Source organism: Ochotona princeps, chromosome 28, assembly GCF_030435755.1.
Source record: "Ochotona princeps isolate mOchPri1 chromosome 28, mOchPri1.hap1, whole genome shotgun sequence".
Lineage (NCBI taxonomy): Eukaryota > Metazoa > Chordata > Mammalia > Lagomorpha > Ochotonidae > Ochotona > Ochotona princeps.
This window is the reverse complement of record NC_080859.1, coordinates 25,328,456-25,348,609: the sequence shown is the minus strand read 5'-3', so window position 1 is coordinate 25,348,609 and position 20,154 is coordinate 25,328,456. Positions and strand designations below refer to the sequence as shown.

General features: G+C 43.0%; 1 protein-coding gene across 1 annotated transcript in view; it reads right to left on the bottom strand.

The window, feature by feature from the left end:
- LOC101520657 (zinc finger protein 260-like) overlaps positions 1 to 20,154 on the bottom strand; it is a 56,025-nt gene that overhangs the window by 21,064 nt on the left and 14,807 nt on the right. The window contains exon 2 of the mRNA XM_058656213.1: positions 15,291 to 15,420. Coding sequence (XP_058512196.1) covers positions 15,291 to 15,420 — 130 coding nt within the window. The remainder of the gene's footprint in view (positions 1 to 15,290; positions 15,421 to 20,154) is intronic.

The window sequence follows — 20,154 nt, the reverse complement described above, 5'->3', positions numbered from 1 at the left end:
GTGCGCCGATCGGATGCTGGGAACCAGGAACCTCTTCCAGGTCTCCCACATGAGTGCAGGGACCCAATGCATTCGGCCATCCTCTACTGCTTTCCCAGGCCACAAGCAGGGAGCTGGATGGGAAGTGGAGCTGCCGGAATTAGAACAGGTGCCCATATGGGATCCCGGGGCGTTCAAGGCGAGGACTTTAGCTGCTAGGCCACGCCGCCGGGCCCTGTCTATTCAATTTTTAAAATAAAATATAGGCAGAGAAAAAAAAAAAAGAAAGTGATGCTGGGTTTACAAGTATATTTAATTAAATAATAAGGGACATTTTCCCTCAGCTGGAGAAAGAATTGGGAAAACAACATCCGGGAGAGGCACAGAACTCCCAACAGGCTTGAACAAAAGTGGTCTTCATTACAACACATAATCATCAAGCTCTCTTCAATCAAACATTAAAAAAAAAAAATCTTCAATATGCATGTAAAAAAAATCAATAGACATATAAAGGAATGCCAAGTAAACTCACAGGAGACCTTTCTCAAAAACTCTACAGGCCAGAAAAGAATGGAGTTACACATTCCTGTTTCTAAAAGTAAAAAATTGTCAGCCCAGGATAACATACTGAGAAAAGCTTTCCTTTGTCTTTCAAAATGAGATAAAATTATTCCAAAGTAAAGAAAAGTCAAAAGAATTTGCCTCTTCCAAACCTGCCCTACAAATGATACTTAAAGATGTTCTCTCAACAGAAAAGAGGAATAGAACCAACCAAAACCAAAGACAAATGTGAACAGCATCCAAGTAAAATAGCAGAAGACTAAATTAACAACCCATTGTGACACTAACAGGACCAAATTACCACCCATTCATTTTAACCCTGAATGTAAATGGCTTAAGCTCATCAACTAAACATCATGCCCCAGATTAGTAGACTGGACTAAAAAAACAAAGCCTGTCTATTTATTGCCTACAAGGGGCACATCTCACTAAGAAAGAGGAGTGGAAACTCCATCACGTTTATTTAGATGTTTGTTAGTTTTATTTCTTCAAAACACTCTTTCTCATTAAATTCTTTAACGACTCATAGATCATACAGTAACATCATTTTCTTCAAAACAATTCCTGATCTTCCTTTTCCTATGTTCAGCAACACATATTTAACTTCATGGTATCGTTGACTCATTTTTTTCTTTCCTGTTGTTGATTTTGTTGTGTGACTCTTCATTTAATGGGATGTACAGCAACTGATTAATGGAGATTATCATACATAGTAACATGTTATTTAGCTTCAAGGCATTGTAAATTTCCATTTTTTCTTCCTGTTGTTGACTTTGTATTGTGGCTTCTCATTTAAAAGGATTATATAATAAATGCAATGCAGATGATCAACCCAGATGTGAGGATACAACACAGTATGCACCTCTATTTCCAGACAAAGATGAATTTATGTTGAAACTGTTTACTATATCTTGACAATAGGATGCTGGACTCTCTGCCGTTGTCCATGCCCGCAATGATGGACATATGACTGTTTATGAAGAACTACACTACAGTAATGATATAGGGGAGCTCAATGAGGAGGGAAGAAACTGGCAAAGGGTTAAGGAAAACCCCAGGACCTATGGAACAGTATCATAAAATGAGAACAATCATACTAAAAAAAATAAATTTTTAAAAAATGTAAAATAAAGAAAGAGAATTGAAAAACTACTGGTCTAATAAACCAGAAACAGGAAGGAAGCCCAAACTGATACAATATAAAATCAGAGAGATGAAAAAGGATACATTATAATTGATACTACAGAAATACAGATTAGGAATTATTAGATGCCAGCAAATTAGAAAATCGAGCAAAAATGCAAAGATTTCTGGATGCGCACAATTTACCAAATCTGAGATAAAAATACAGAAGATCTCATTAGGCAACCAACCGAGACTGAGGTGAAATCAGTAATAAAGAGCTTTCCTACCACATGAAGCATGGGACCATGTGCCATCCCTGCTAAATTATACCAAATTTATAAGGAAGAAATAACCCCAATATTTAAACTTTTCTAAACAATGGAAAGGGCAGAAATCTTTCCAAACTCATTTTATGAGGCCAGATTACCTTAAAACCCAAATCAAAGAAAAGTACAGTGAAAAAAAGAGACTTATTGACCAATGGCTCCAATGGATAGAAATGCAAAAGTCCACAGAAAATACTAGCACGTGAATCCAGCCGCACATCAAAGAGATTATCCATCCAGGCCAAATGGGATCTATCCCAGGAATAAATATTTTCCAAGACAGAAGAAAAATTAGACAAGTAGTGTCATTCGACATTTCTACCCAAATCTCTTTGATGAATGCGTTCAGAGAGGCTTCTATTTATGTATTTATCTAACAGAAGATATGAGTTTACTTTAAAAAGTTTATGGAAAATATAATTAAAATATTGACTTATTTTGAGATCCTTGCATAATTTTATTCCGTATATGGTTTCCAAGTGAAAACTCATGTGCATGGATTTAAAAATGTTTTTGACCAAATAAACTAATTGTTTTTTTTTTAATTCAATTAAGAGAAGAACTTCACAAAGCATTTCTACAACTGATTTTTTTTTAAGTTACTTATTTTTATTACAAAGCCAGATATACGGAGAGGAGTAGAGACAGAGAAGAAGATCTTCTGTCTGATGATTCACTCCCCCAGTGACCACAATGGTTGGTGCTGCGCCGATCCAAAGCCGGGAACCAGGAACCTCTTCTGGGTCTCGCACACGGGTGCAGGGTCCCAGAGCCTTGGGCAGTCCTCGACTGCTTTACCAGGCCACAAGCAGGGAGCTAGATGGGAAGTGGAGCTGCTGGGGATGAGGACGGCCCGAAATCTTGGGCCTGCACTCATGTGGGAGACCTGGAGGAGGTTCCTGGCTCCTGGCTTCAGATGGGCAAAGCACCAGCCGTTGCAGTCACTTAGGGAGAGAATCATCGACGGAAGATCTTACTCTGTCTCTTCTCCTCTATGTATATCTGATTTTCCAATAAAAATAAATAAATCTTTATCAAGAAAAAAGACACATATCACTTACTCTTAAAGCCCTTGGACGTGAAACAACTTTGCATTGGAGTTTGACACACTTAGAAACACTTGAAAATTTTGACATAATTTCTTACATTCTTTTACAATGTCAAAAATCATCTCTGTAGACCTCATCAGAAAATTTATAAGTTGATCTCATGCTTTTTAAATTATCATCGTTATCAACATCAAATTCCATCAACTTTTATTTTTATCTTCTAAAAACAGTTGGAGGTGACCATGGTGGTAAAGTTTTTGCTTAGTATCAACACAGCCCAGCTCGCCTGCTCTGAATGCAAGCACCATGCCTGATTCAATCACAGCTGCCTGCACAAGGCCACCTGCGACATCACTGAAATGTGAAGTTGAAGCAGATATTCAGCTAGGTTGGATACTTACGTTTAACACATAGCTTCCAATTATTAAGAATCCTTTCACTGATTTCAAATGAAAAGAGAACTTATATCTGGTGGTTTATGCTCCCCACACACAAGAACCAAGATGAGTCAAGCCACTGCTAGAAATGAGGAATTCTATCCACGCTCTCATAGGGATGGTAAGAAACCCAGGTAGCTGGGTTACTTCCGCTGCCTATCCAGGAACAGTACAATGAAACTGCTAATTACAAGTAGCCAAATCCCGAACTGGCACTCTTGATAGAAAATACGGGCATCCAAATCACTGGCTAAACTTGCCGTGCTGCCATACCTGCCTCATTAGCCCCCAATTTTAACTTAGTCTACTGTGGTACAAGAATTTGGGTGGTGAACCAGCTTCTGAGAGTACTCTCTCTCCACGCTCCCTGTCCTTGCTTCTAAAACAAAACCATACCAAAAGATGGAACCAGTATCCTGTGGCTAAGCATCCACCAGCAGTGCTGGCATCACATATGGGGCTGCTTTGGGTTTGGCTGCTACACTTACAATCCAGCTCCCTGCCCATGGCTAGGAAAGCAGCAAAGGATGGTCTCAGTCCTTGGGCCCCTCTACTCATGTCAGAGGGCTGGGAGAAACCCCAAGCTCCTAACTAGGACCAGCCCACCTTCTGCTAATGAGGACATTTAGGGAGTGACCCACCAGAAGGAAGATCCCTCTGTTACTACTTGCTTTTATATTATGCTGTTTTTCAAATAAAAATAAGTTTTAAAAAAAAGAGTAAAAAAAAAAAAAAAAAAAAAAGGAAAGAAAAGCGTCCTCTCTGGACTTCTCCCTGATACTTCGATACTTCCAGTCCAAAGTCACTGCAAATGTACTGCTTCTGTTTAGATTCATCCACGGTTCACACAGCATATGGTAAAGACGGGATCCAGGTGTCCTCATGCTCAATAAGAGCCTCATAACCCTTGCAGGCCCTGGGCCCATTCCTCTCACACCACTCAGTAGAGCATGGTTAGGACAACAGGTAACTGAGGACAGGAAAAGTGGTGATGTCATCTTCTGCTGGCACTTAGCAGGAGGTGGAGGTCTGTGTTCTCAGTTGCAATTGCCTGGAGAGCAGTTCCCACTTGACCTGGTCGTGATGGGGGAGGGAGGGACCAGTTCTAGGCTCAAATAACACCAAGTCTCCCTGCCAAAAATCAAATCTTGATTTTTCTTCAAATATGTCTCCATTTGCTGTCGCTCTGGCACAAATTTTGAGAAACTTCATAAGAATTTTTTTTTCTTTCCTTTGAAATATTTTTTTGAATGAGTGTTGTCACTGAGACACAACAGCTTGAGCCGCTAGTGGTAATGCTGGCATTCAGTTATCAAAGTACCGGTTTGTGTACCAGTCACTCTGCTTCTGGTCAGCTGTATAAAAATAAAATGGAAGGGACTGATGCCAGGAAGTGGGCTCTGATACCTTCATTGGAGACCTGGCCAAGCCTGGAATGGAGACCCCAGGGTCATGGTGGGAGTGACCTGGTGAATGCAGGGTCTTTTTATCCTTTTGACTCTCACCATGGCTTGCACACTCTGAATTTGCATGTCTCTACTTGCCACACAAGTAGGACACACTAGGTAAAAGAAAATTAAACTCGGTGGTGTGTGTCCAATTATTTGTGTGCTTCAGGGGCCATGATTATATTAACTTGTTTTAATCTTATAAGTACAATATAAATTTTCTTTTTCAGAGTCTCATGCTCTACCGACTGAGCTAGCCGGGCGTGCTGCTAAATTTTCTTTTTAATCTTGCAAATGTCACTCCAACTAAATGGGCAAGATCAGTTTGTGTGTTGACAAATACACCTATGATACACTTGACAATTTGAGTATTACAGCTGCTTATCAAAGAGCAGAAATCCTGCAATGATTTATCATTGGATTACTTTAGTAGGTAACGCATGAAATAAGCAGCATTGGCTAAAATTGTGCGACCATTGTATTAGGCTTATGCTTTTGGAAACGCATCATTCCATGTTTCATTCAGTCCCAAGTACTACTTTCCTGTAACAATGATTTAAAGTACATAGAGACATAGAAAGATATCCCTCATGCTGACTGTTGAGTAGGATTGTTATGTCTGGATTTTGCATTGCTTAATTTCTCAAATTTTAGAGTGTATACTTTGAAAATTATAAATGTGGATTAGCACACATGTTAATTTTTTATCATTCATTCTACTTTATATATTTGGTGGATTACCCAATGATGACCTGCACATGATCATCAAGCATTTTCATAATGGTGTATATATGCATGTACAGGTGCTCTGGATATGTGTGGGTATGGGTATGCAAGAACTAATACTGACATAGATAATATTCAAAATGAAACTATGAGTAATCATAATACTATTACCAAAAAGAAAGTAAGCTTCAAAACAGTTGTCTTTGGGTCAGATCACTGGGTCCTTCTAGCTGCTATAGACAGAAATGGGTCTCCCTAAATTTCCTAGCATGGAGGGTGGATTCCCAATGTGACTCCAATTTCAGACAGTACTTTTTTCTTTCTTTTTTTTTTTTTTCTTATTACCTTTTTTTACATTTTCACATATACAGAGAGGAGGAAACATAGAGAGGAAGATCTTTCGTTCGACAATTCACTCTCCAAGTGACCAAAATGGCGGGCAATGAGCACATCAAAAGCCAGGAGCCCAGAGCCTCCTGGGTGCAGCTCTCAAGGCATGAGGCCATTCTTGACTGCTTTCCCAAGCCACAAGCAGAGAGCTGGATGGAAAGTTGGGCCAGCAAGTTTAGAACCGGCATCCATATAGGATCGCAGCACCTTCAAGGCAAGGAACTTAGCAACCAGGCCACCATGCTGGGGACAAGACAGTACATTTTTTTCTTAAAAAAAAAAAAAAAAACTTTATTTTTTCATTGCAAAGTCAGACATAGAGAGGAAGATCTTCTGTCCATTGATTCACTCCAAAGCGACCACAATGGCCAGAGCTGAGCTGATCCAAAGCAAGGTGCCTGGATCCTCTTCTGGGTCTCCCACACAACTCCAGGGTCCCAAGTCCTATCCTCGGTTGCTTTCCCAAAGGATACACACGGACAGAGAAAAAATCATGGAGGCTTTGAGTTGGTCAGGGAGTGACTTCAGGAGACACCAAACCTATTTTCAGCTTGCTCTACAATTTTCAATCATTAGAACCACAAGAAATGAATGACTGTGGTTCAGGACACATACTCTATTCTGTTACAGTGACCAAAGCACATGCTTCCTTATAACTATCCTTCCTACAGCAATGAGAAAGAACCCATCACCGACAAAGACATAGAAATCAAAGGTTGTGACTTTCAATGCCCAACACCTAAACAACAACAAAATAGCCAACGTTCAAGTACGCCCCAAAATAAAGAGCCAAATGAAGGATTAGTAAAGGAAACTCAATATAAAGGTTAGTGAAGAAATGAATAAACTATTAAGCAAAAACTGAAGACAACGGAAACATTGATTTTTTTTTAAAAAAGACAAAATTAATAACCCTTCTAGCTAGCTCCATATTGAACCCACTGTGCTTCTGGGATGTGAATCAATCCTAAAGATTCCCAACAACAGAGTAACTTATCCTTTGAAGAACTTGTAATCACTGAGCAATGCTGATCACCGAACACCAGTCCATGCAAAAGCTAAGAATCAGGGCTTGTCTAGCATGATCATATCCTATTACCTGACATTATGATGGATCAGGAGACGGGTCACATTAGACAGGGCCATGATATTAACTAGCACTCGAGAATCATATCCAGGGTAGATTCTGTGGGGGATGTGTGGGCTAAACCCTGTGGAAATATTTGTCCCACTAGTTAGCTCAAGAGTTTGGGTGGTGATGGACTAAGCTAGGTGTGACCAAGGAGCCTGCCACCACTCACAGGTAAAGGAAAGGACAACAGCCTGGACTCATCAAGGCAGTAACACCCAAATGTGCATCCTGAATAAGAGTGTGGGGTGAGTTGGGCTACAACATTCACCAGCTCATACAAAGCCAAATGGAAGGTCAGACTATGCGAGACACTGGCCTAAAACCCACTGGCATGTATGAGAAGTGGGTCTGGGAGTGGATCAAGTGGAGGAACTTGGGAAACTCCCCTGGCGAGTCCTAGGTCCCGCTGGTAAACACATGGTCCAGACCTGCGGGTTGGACTAGCTGGGCAAAGTAGCTCCAATGGCTGGCTAATGTGTGAGTTGGTAATGGAATGGAATAAATCAGGGAATAAATGAGTAAACCTTAGCCCAAAAGTGAAATTAGAAATCAGGATGGAGCACAGGTCATGCCAAGGTAGCCTACTGGTCTGCATGAGCAAGGGACACTAAGCCACAGTATCTAAGGCACAGGTCAAGACAGGTGAGGAGCTGTGCCAAGCTGAGTCAGAGCAAACACTAGCATGTGTGCGTGTGATCTATGGCTGGGAATAGGCCAGGTTGAGGAGCTAGGGGGACACCCTAACTGGGCTGAGATTTCTACCAAGGGAAGCGTGGGAATGGGGGCTGTGTTCTGATCGGGTACAGTTGTAGTCTCCCTTGGCACAAGTGTGGACTGGGATTGGACACACCAAGCCGGGCTAGACTTCAACACCATCTGGTGTTCTGGAGGACCAGGGTAGATGTGGGATGGACAAGGTTAAGGTCTCCGCACCTACTGAGCCATGTTTGAGCTGTAGGTGGGTATGGATGAGCTGTGGCTGGGCTGAAACATCCAACAAGAACCAGTTTGGGTTGAAGGCCAGTCAGGAAAAGCTACTGTTCCTGCTAGAACAGGAGGTGAACTGAATAGGTCTGGCTCATGGTTCCCCTGATATGCGCAAAATCTGGAAATGGGAGAGGTTCTGATGGAGGAGCCTGGGCAACTCCTCTGGCAGGACACAGACCTGGCAGGTAAGCGCAAGAAACATGTTTGATAGGAAACAGCCCAGAACAGGCCATGGGAAGTTTCCCACTGGTATACATTTGGCATGGGTCGGGGGCAGACCAGGTTGAACCAGTTCACATCACCCACTGGCAAATCCAAGCACCAGAACAGAGTGTGGGTTGAGGCAGGTTCGGCTGCTACAAAAACCAATGCACAATACGGAATGCCAAGGTGAGGTGACCTGTAGAAGTGACTGCAGCACCCAACTAGTACACGTGAGAACCAGGGAGGAAGGGGGCAGAGATGGCAGGGGCAATATGTGGGGGAAGGGAGTTCCCCTGCTGCACAGCTACTCCCACTGGAGAGCATGAACTGGGATGGGGGCAGACCAAACTAAGCAGGGCTATAACACCTGTGCGCCTCATGTGGAGATCAGGCAAAAGCCAGGCTGGGCTGATTGTTCCTACTGGTGCAAACAAAAATTAGAGTGGGTGAGGGTTGTTTGGGCTTAGCCACAGCATCAGCTGGCAGAAGCTGGCTCTGGGGGCTAATTCTGTCAAGTCAAACCACAGAACCATCTGGAGAGTGCATAATCCAGGGGTGGGAGAGGCGTGGGAGGGAAATAGTGGGATCCTCCCTCTTGGAATACCACTCCCATGGGAGGGCACCAAAACTAGGACAGGGGCTGGGGTGGGTAGAGGTGAGGCAACCAATAACATCCATCTGGGCTGGATAGTGGAGCTGGTTAGATGGAACTAGGCTTTTTCTTTTAAAGATTTATTTATGTTTATTACAAAGTCAAATATACAGAGAGGAGGAGAGATAGAGGAAGATCTTTCATCCGATGATTCACTCCCCAAGTGACTGCAATGGCCTGTGGTGTGCTGATATGAAGACAGGAGCCATGAACTTCCTCTATGTCTCCCATACGGGTGCAGGATCCCAAAGCATTGGGCTGTCCTTGACTGTTTTGCCAATTCAAAAGCAGGGAGCTGGATGGGAAGCGGGGCTACTGGGTTTAGAACCTGTGCCCATATGGGATCCTGGCACATCCAAGGTGAGGACTTTAGCTGCTAGGCCATGCTGCTACGCCCAAACTAGGGTTTATTACCCATTGACATGCATGAGAACCAAATGGGATGTGAGATAGACTAGACTAGTCTGCTGCACATACTGGCAAACCAAGGTAGAGGGGACCTGGTATGGGTTTTTGTTGGTCGCTCCAACGTGGCCGCAGATTCCACTGGTTTATGGGAGGGTCAAGTGTATACTGGGCAGAATCAGGCTGGACTGTAACATCCATTGGTTCCAGTGGAAGTCAGGGTTGGAAAATGTTAAACTGTGTCTACGCACTTGAAAGAAAGAAAGATGGAAAAAATGTTGTCTTGTGCAGTGTGTTTTCCTGAATGCCTTTAACAACTGTGGCTGTATCAGACTGACTCCAGGTCCCACTGTTCTCCTTGCGTGTCACATGAGGATGGGCGATATTCAAGTACTTATGCTACCACCAGCTTCTTCTCAGATGCATTAGTAGGAAGCTGGATTAAAACGGTGCAGTAGAGACCTGTGCTGTAGTCTAGCTGCTGAAGTCCTCACCTTGCACACACTTGATCCCAAATGGGCACTGGTTTGTTTCCCGGTGGCCCCTCCTTACATCCAGTCTCTGCTTGTGGCCTGGGAGGGCAGTCAAGGATGGACCAAAGCCGTGGGACCCTGCACTCACATGGGAAACCCAGAAGAAGCTCCTGGCTCCTGGTTTTGGATTGGCTCAGCATTGATCATGGTGGCCACAGAAGGAGTGACTGAGCAAATGGATTATTTCTGTGTCTCTCCTCCTGTCTGGTGTGTCAGACTCTGATAAAAATAAATAAATCATGAAAGAAGACAGGGTGGGCATTGCTTGAAAGGGTAATGTTAAAGTCTTTGCCTTGCACGTGCCTGGATTGAATATGGTCACCAGTTCGAATCCTCGCGGCCCTGCTTCCCAGCCAGCTCCCTACCTGTGGCCTGGGAAAGCAGTCCAGGACCACCCAAAGCCTTGGGACCCTGCACCTGTGTGAGAGAACTGAAAAATCTCCTGGACCTGGCTTCAGATTGGCTCAGTTCCAGCTGTTGTGGCCGCTTGGGGAGTGAACCATCAGATGGAAGATCTTCCTCTCTGTCTCTGCTCCTCTCTGTATATCCACCTTTCCAATAAAAATAAAATAAAAAAAATCTCTAAAAAACAAAAAAAGTAAGACAGGGTGGAGCATGTAGGCTTGAATTAAGTGCACTGAAATAGGATGCATTCATTCTGCCTCGCACATAATATCCTCTTCACAAGGTTTGATTCATTTTAATTCTGTTGTCAAATTACAGGCAAGGTATTCAAAACTGAATCAATATATCTCAGTTGACAACAATGACTAAAACAAACAAAGAATAAACAAAGAACCCCCACATAACATGAGTGTTCAGCCTAGCAGGTAAGGAACTTCTACCTTACATTGCAGTACGTGGGTTCCCAGAAATGAACCGGTGAATTGGAATTCTGATTTCTCTCACATTCTCTTAAACAAATAAGAGAGAAATCAGAAAGTACAATGTGACTTTGGATGTTGGGTCATTGACAAAAAGGGCTTAACACCAAGCGATGGTTTAAATTCATTCATACTATTTCCCTACCATTTAATATATACATCTTTGTTCAAATGATATTACCAATAATGAATAAAATTGTTACAGTTTTTAACAACTAAAAGAAATGACAGTAGTAACAGAACGTAAAACAATTTGGGACTAGAACATACATAAACTTCTCAAGAGATAGTACTAATTAAAATTGGGTTTAGACTATTTGCAAAGAACATGGCATACTCTAGCGAAAGTTTACAAACAAAAATTTAGGAGACACATATCCTTCATATCTTAACAAAATGCAGAAAGTGTCATTCTATCAGATGTTCAGTTAAAACGAGGAGGTGTGGGCACCTGGGAAGGGTGGTGAAGAAACTGCTCAGAGACCCTCACCCAACATTGCACTTTCTGTGTTTGTGTTAGGGCTAAACAACAAATTCCATCTTGCTGTTAACGCACACCCTGGAAGCAAGCAAGGAGATTTCTCAAGTATGCAAGTCTTTGCAACTGCTGTCATGGACACAGATTTACTTCCTGGCTCCTGTCTTACCCAGGCCTTGTCACAATCTTGCAGGAACTGAAGGAGTTAGCCATCAGATGGTAAATCATTGTGTCTCCACAACTTCATACAATTTTTTTTTCCATTTTTTAAATTACATGTTTGGAAATCTTGATATTGTTAATTAGGGTAAAAGGTTCAAAGGCTACAGGAAAGTGGGTAAGACTATTATTTCCATATTGTTTCCTTCATGGATCCATGACTTTCGACATGAAATACAAGAATAAAAAATTTAAAAAATGATGAGAACAAGAAATAATTTGAAAATAACAACTGAAAATGTTTGGTGCACCTTTTCACACACAAACAATTCAGAGGACCACATGCTTCTTCCCACTGATCCTAAATAGAGCAGCACATTTTGGGAAGGAAAATCTTAAAGAACAGCAAGGGAAGATACACACCGACTGGCAGGAATCAGGACAAGCTAATGCTGCAGTGTCAGTGCCCAGCCAGTGGTGGCTGCTACTTGGCAAGGTGATCACACAGGCATATTAGTTAACACCACATGAAGAAATGAGAGTCAAACCAAGTCCTAGGGAATCACAAAAGAAAGAAGCGCACAGGAAAGCGATATTAGACTCCAATCCTTCTACCCTACCAATACAGCATCAGAATTCACTCACAATTTTTTAACAAAAGAATATTGCGCCATATGTAAAACACGTGCCATGAATCGGCATATGAGAGGTAAAAGCAAGAAAATCTCTGCCATCAGTACAAAAATGAAAGCAAAGGCCAGCATTGTGGTATAATATGTAAAGCTGCCAGTTAAACCCCCAGCATCCCACTTCAACTCAGTTCTGTTCATCACCTGGGAAAAGCAGTGGAAAATCAAGTGCCAACAACCTGATCACCCACATGCAAGACCTGGAGGAAGCTGCAGGCTCCAGGACTCAGCTTGGTCCAGGAATGGTCATTTTGGCTATCTGGCGAGAGAGCCCAGTGGATATAAGATCTCTGCCTCTCTTACCTTGTAATTCTCTCTTGAAAATAAGCCAATGCGTATTTATAAGGTATATTTATTTACTGGAAAGGCAGAGAGAGAATGAGATAACGTTTCTGTGTTGGTTCACTCCCTATATGGCAGCACTTGTTGGGCCAGGAAGAAGCAAGGGAATTAGAGCTTCTTCTGGGGATCCCACCAGGCAGCTGGGACCCCAGCACTCTGGACTCCTTAGGCGGCTTTCTCAGCTGTGTTAGGGAGGAGTAGAATTGTAACTGAAGCAACCAGATATTGAAATGATACCCATGTGCAGATAGCAGCTTGATTTGCTGTGTTACCACATTACCAAAGAAACAATGTTTAAGCCATCAAAAACATCAAACCTGCACCTGGCACGGGAGCTTAGGGATGGAGGTCCTTGTACTGCACATGCCATGACATCATACGGTCATTGCTTCTAATCCCAGTGGCCCAACTTCCCATCCAGCTCCCTTCCTGTAGCCTGGGATAGCAGTCGATGATACCCCAAAGCCTTGGGACACTGTAGGTGTGGAAGAGACCTATCAAAGGCTCAAGGCTCCTGCCTTCAATTGGCTCAGCTCTGGCCATTGCTACTGCTTAGGGAGTGAATCACCACACACAAGATCTTCCTTTCTATCTCCACTCCTCTATGTATATCTGACTCTCCAATAAAAATGAAATAAATCTTACAAAAATCAAACACTAGACAAAACCAGGGCTTAGTCACCTCTGGGGACAGAGGTAAAACAGACCAAGACCTGAACTGATAAAGACTTTTTTTCATCTAGGCATTCAGACATATCGCTTACAGTCTTACTGAAACTTGGCAGAAAATAAAGTTGGCAAGAATTCTCTATTCTTGCTGAGACCATTGAATAAACTCAGGCTCCATGCAACAGAACAAAGATGCAACATCCAAATCAGGGCACATCGTTCCTACAGAAGTGGGCAAACTGCAAATCAAAGCACTAGGACATGACAGAGAATGAGCTCTGGGAAGCAGCCTGCTTACACTTCACAGGGAGATCCACACTCAGCAGCTTACTCAGGTTCCCAGGCCCTGTGGATCACTCTCACTGAGGACACACTGCCCAGAGGGCTCACTGCACTGCTTGCGGGAATCCTAAACAGCCAGCAATGTGACAGTGTGGCCTGGGAACTCCTCACAGCCTGCAGTGTCACCTCCAGCTTCTTAGTTACCTTCTGAAAAAGCACACTCAAACCAAGTGATGTTTGTGATGACTGGAATTTTCTCTTAGCAGTTCTAACACCAGATGCGTTATGCTGCTAAATACAAATTTAACACCAACAACGAAATCCTTAACAACTCAATTCTTTCTTCATCTACAGGTAGCAGAAGTCTTAGAGTCAAGGCTCAAACTCTATCTATACAAGGTTCAGGTTAATGTCAGTGGATAGCAGGTGTTAGCTCTCTCTGATCTTTTTTTTTTTTTAAAAGATTTATTCATTTTATTACAGTCAGATATACAGAGAGGAAGATCTTCCATCCGATGAATCACTCCCTAAGTGAGCCGCAATGGCTGGTGTGCGCCGATCAGAAGCCGGGAACCTGGAACCTCCTCCAGGTCTCCCACGCGGGTGCAGTGCAGGGTCCCAAAGCTTTGGTCCGTCCCAGGCCACAAGCAGGGAGCTGGATGGGAAGTGGAGCTTCCGGGATTAGAACCAGCGCCCATATGGGTTCCCGGGGCTTTCAAGGCGAGGACTTCAGCTACTAGGCCATGCCGCCGGGCCCTCTCTGATCTTTCTTGCCCTTTAAGAAGTTATCTAGGAACCCCACCCAGACCTAGCTCCTTAGCATTAGCTTATTTTGGTTGAGGAGGGGCAGATTGTACAGAATCAGGGCTACTCTTTTGTCTCAGGAAATCCCCACCATCTTAAGATCCTTGTGCCACGGGCCCAGCGGCTTGGCCTAGTGGCTAAAGTCCTCACCTTGAAAGCCCCAGGATCCCATATGGGCGCCGGTTCTAATCCCGGCAGCTCCACTTCCCATCCAGCTCCCTGCTTGTGGCCTGGGAAGGCAGTTGAGGACGGCCCAATGCATTGGGACCCTGCACTCATGTGGGAGACCCGGAAGAGGTTCCTGGTTGCGGGCTTCGGATCGGCGCGCACACCGGCCCATTGGGGCTCACTTGGAGAGTGAATCATAGGACGGAAGATCTTCCTCTCTGTCTCTCCTCCTCTGTGTATATCTGGCTGTAATAAAATGAATAAATCTTTTTTAAAAAAAAAAAGATCCTTGTGCCACATAACGAGTGTAAAAGTAACTGTTTATTTGAAACACATATACTCACAAATTGATAAGTGCTCTGGCCACCCGATATTTACCTTTACCAAGATTCTTTGTGGGGACAAACTTCCTCTAACTTACCCAATTTTTCGATGCAAAAGAACCTGTGCTCAACAGATCGCCATCAGCGGATGCTGCCCCTCAACCTGGGAGCAAAACTGTGAGCAAAGCAAGACTGTTGGTTCTAACTGCTGGAGTCTGTGCTCAGCTGCCGTCAGCAACAAGAAATCTGGCCCAGACCCTTAGAGGGGCTACACTGAGGACTGAGCTGTGGGCTTGAGACGCTGTGTCTCAACTCACGGAAATCAGCGTCAAAGGAAAAAGAATCCCAAATTTCAAGAGAGAGAGAGAAAAATCAGACCAAGGTGAAGGTCAACCTGTCCCGGGGCACTCTCCCCTCCTCACTGCACAATCTGGAAAGATGGGAGTCCTAAGGTTGAAGGTCAGGGCTGCAGAGTGGGACAAGGTCCCCCTCCCGTCTTCTCCCGCCCCAGGGCCTCATGAGATGCCCGCACACTCACCCTTCCCAGCTCCTGACGAGTCGGGGGTCCTGCAGAGGTTCCTGCGGGGCAGGGAGTTCACAGGGCAGCACTGACTCAGCCCCCTGGGCCTCTCTCAGGAGCACAACCAGCCGCGTTGCAATGGCGGCACCTGAACACACCAGCCCACCTTCTTCCGCAGGCTTTCAAGGCACCGCGTGATTGGGCCGCTTGCACAGACGTCATACTGTGCGCAGCCAATGAGAACGGCACTGGGTTTAAGGGCGGACACCTGGGTTTGTGGCGGGAGGGGGAGGAAGGGGCGGGGCTTCACCTCAGGTCTGAGGCAGCCTCTTGTTTTGCAGCTCAGCTTTCCAACAGCAGGGGTGGCCGTCACCTCTCAGAGAAGTCCACCTGCTGGCCTCTCTCCTTCCCTCTCTAGTTCTAGATCCTGTTAAAGTGTAGAATCCCCAAAATGGGTGACAATCCCAAAAATGAATTACAGTTTACTTAATGTGTAATACGTTTGGGGACTTTTCTTCTTTGTGTTGGTTTTTTGACGTTGGTTCATTTGACTGTTTTTTTTTTTTTAAGATTTATTTATTGTTATTGGAAAAGCAGATATGCAGAGAGGAGCAGAGACAGAGAGGAAGATCTTCCATGGCATGGCTCACTCCCCAAGTGCCCGAAACGCTGGAGCTGAACGAATCCGAAGCCAGGAGACAGGAATTTCCTCTGGGTCTCCCATGCGGGTGCAGGGTGCCAAAGGTCTGGGCCGTCCTGGACTGCCATCCTAGGCCACAGGCTGGGAGATGAATGGGATCGGAACCACTGTCCATATTGGATCCCAGTGTGTTCCTGGCTGGGACTTTAACCACTACGCTATCGCATCGGGCCCCATTTGACTTTTCAATGATAAAAGTGAAAGATATTTGAAAATAAATCTTTTCAATGTCATTTCTCTTACCAATGTTTATTTTGTGGTCTGTATTTGGTATTTCGATGTTCTTCCATATCTGTTTCTGATTAGCACATAAAAATCTTGCTTGATTCTTTCATCAGGTTCACTGTGGTTTTCCAAAGTGTTGGATTATCTCAGCACATCTTAGGTCATTAGTACAGGCTGACAGTTCTGCTGCTTAGAACTTGGCCACTATGCATAAAATTTCCTTTCTGTGTTTAATTTCCCGATTACACATCCAGAACAATGTTGAAGAGACAAAGTGAGAAGAACAAACCTTGCCTAGGTTGACTCAAGGGAAAGACTCCCAGTGTCATATGTTAGCAATGCTGGTCATTACACATGCATTGTAGCCTCAGTTATAGTAGGGAAATTGCCATTTTCTGTCATTCTGCTAGCAGTTTCCTCTTCTCACAAGAAGCTGAATTTTTATTTAAACAACTTTTTGAACATTTGATATTGATGGACTTACAAAAATGTTTGCCTTCCACATGAATTACTTGCTTGATTAAATTTGGAGTGTTAACCAATACGCATCTTCTTTGCATATCCTGATTGTTACTGATTTCAGCTACTTCCACAGTTTTCTTACCAATTATATTTGCTGAAAACATTTGTGCATTTTTTCATAAAGCTTTTTTACACTTTCTTATTTCAAGTCCTGATACTACTGTGTTATCCATGTAATGCTGAACTCAGACAAGAAAGCCGAACAGGTTTCTTTTCACCTTTTTTTTCCTCCTTTGTGATCATCTTGGAAATGGAGGAGTTCTTTTCTTCCTTGAGTGTCTAGAATGTTGTACAAGTCTGGGCCTGCAGTTTTGCTTGTGAATTTTGTTCATTGTTTGATTTGATTTTTCAAATTCTACTTCAATCTAGTTTATATTTCCTATGTATTAATATACTTATTAAATACTTATTAAAGTATTTGTATTTTGGTAAATTGTTTTCAAAAATATAATAACTTTCAGTGTCTGCTATAAAACATCTTATTTCTAATATTTTTGAAGATACTGTTATGATCTTGGGCCCTGTGCCATGGCCTAGCAGCTAAAGTACTCGCCTTCAACGCGCCAGGATCCCATATCAGCGCCGGTTCTAATCCCTGCAGCTCAACCTCCAATTCAGCTCCCAGCTTGTGGCCTGGGAAAGCAGCCAAGAATGGCCCAATGCATTGGGATCCTGCACCTATGTGGTAGACATTGAAGATGTTCCTGGATCCTGGCTCCTTACTGCGGATCAGCGTAGCACCAGCCGTTGCGCTCACTTGGTGAGTGAATCATCTAACAGAAGATCTTCTGCTCTGTTTTTTCACTTCTCTGTATATCTGATTTTATAGTAAAATTGTATGGAAAGCAGGGCTGCTGGGATTAGAACTGGCACCCATATGGGATTCCTGTGTGGTCAAGGTGAGGACTTTAGCCACTACGCCACCCTGATGGGCCCAGTTTGATAGCTTCTGAATCAAACAAGACACTTAAGCTATATTCTCATTACTCTCTCCAATGTAGAATTTACTTTGGTTGCAAACATGTATTATTGCCTCAAGTTTATAGGAAGTATCAGATCTTTGGATAAGCATTTTCTAATGTGGTTTTTTGGTCATTTTCACCTGATACGGTTCCTGAGCCTACGCAACTTAGGCTGATTCCTTCATTTATCCTCTACTTAAGACTCTGAGTTATCTTGTGATCTCCAGACCACATGAAAATGATGTCTAACACTTTTTTCTATAATAGTGCCTGGCCAAATATTTTTTTTAATTATTTATTATTTAACTTCAGTAATTACATTGTATTATGTGACACAGTTACATAGATACTTGGGTTCTCCCCACCCCTCCCCAAACCCTCCCACCATGGTGGATTCCTCCACCTTGTTGCATAACCACAGCTCAAGTTCAGTTGAGATTTCCCCATTGCAAGCGTATACCAAACATAGAGTCCAGCATCTTATTGTCCAGTCAAGTTCAACGGCTTCTTAGGTATACCCTCTCTGGTCTGATGACAGAGCCAGCAGAGTATCATCCCAGTCAATTGAAAGCTCCAACATACCATCAGCAAAAATTTACATCATTATGGAATTAATTGACATAGTAATGAGTAACCAATATGTTAAAAGTAAATGCGGGTTCCCAGCCACCTTCTGTGACCATAATGCTAAGGGAAATGAGCCAATCCCAAAAGGTTAAATACCACATGTTTGCCTTAATTTAAGATGATATGATGTTATGTATAACATGTTACGTTTTGAATGTTATATGTTGTGTATAAACTAAAATTGAAGTATAGGTGAGGTGGTCACAGAAGCTGGCCAAATATTTTTAAGAAGGCATCTGGTGATTTCCTCATGGTCACTCCTTTACACCTTTTCTAAATTCCTCAGAGAATCACCTGTGAGTTCTGAATAAATAAATCTTTCTTTCTTGCCTGTTTTTCTTTCTTTCTTTCTTGCCTGTTTTTCTTTCTTGCCTGTTTTTCTTTCTTGCCTGTTTTTCTTTCTTGCCTGTTTTTCTTTCTTTCTTTCTTTCTTTCTTTCTTTCTCTCTCTCTCTCTCTCTCTCTCTCTCTCTCTCTCCGATGATTCATTCCCCAAGTGACCACAAAGGCCAGTGCTGCACCAATCCGAAGCCGGGAACCAGGATTCTCTCCCGGGTCTCCCATGTGGGTGCAGTTTCCCAAAGCATTAGGCCATCCTTGACTGTTTTCCCAGGCCACAAGCAGGGAGTTGGATGGGAAGTGGAGCTGCCGGGATTAGAACTGCGCCGATATGGGATCCCGGCGTGTTCAAGTTGCGGACTTTAGCTGCTAGGCAACAGTGCGGGCCCTCATCTGTTTTTCTATCGTAAGAATTACCTGTGCTTTAAAAAAAAAAATTAAAAAAAACAGACTTGCATATACCAATAAAAACTTCTTTTTTTTTTTTTTAATTATTTATTATTTAACTTCAGTAATTACATTGTATTATGTGACACAGTTACATAGATACTTGGGTTCTCCCCACCCCTCCCCAAACCCTCCCACCATGGTGGATTCCTCCACCTTATTGCATAACCACAGCTCAAGTTCAGTTGAGATTTCCCCATTGCAAGCGTATACCAAACATAGAGTCCAGCATCTTATTGTCCAGTCAAGTTCAACGGTTTCTTAGGTATACCCTCTCTGGTCTGATGACAGAGCCAGCAGAGTATCATCCCAGTCAATTGAAAGCTCCAACATACCATCAGCAAAAATTTACATCATTATGGAATTAATAAAAACTTCAAAACTTTTTCTAGAGTGGTCCACCCTACATGTTACAAGCATTTCTTATAATCCTTAAGGGCAAATTATTATTGAATGTGCATATTGCACCCTCAAAAGCTTATTGTTAAATAAAAAACAAAAATTGTGATCGCCCTCAGAGACACTTTGACTCTAACACTTTTAACATTTCACTTTTAAAGTTTGCCTCAAGGAGACATTACACTACGTTTGATTATTTTTTTATGAGATTCAGTTTATTTATTTATTTTTTCAAAGACAGATACACAGAGAGAAGGAGATCTTTCAACTGCTCTTTTACTCCTCAAGCGGCCATAATGGCCAGAGCTTAGCAGATCCAAAAACATGAGCCAGGAGTTTCTTCCAGGTCTCCCACATGGGTTCAGGGTCCCATGACTTTGGGCCAACCTCTACTGCTTTGCTAAGAGACAAGCAGAGAGCTGGAAAGGAAGTTGTGCAGCTGGGATATGAACTGGCACCCAATTGGGAATGCAGTGCGTGCATGGCAAAGGATTGATACATTTGCCATTCTGCTGCGTCCAGCAAACACTTTTCCATATTTACATTCTCTAATAAGGACTTACAAACTAGGTGTGGGTGAGACGACTCAGTGATTACAATTCTAGAACAGTAATAACCCTCAACAGATGTTGTGTTCTTGTCTCCACTGAATTTCCTGATCG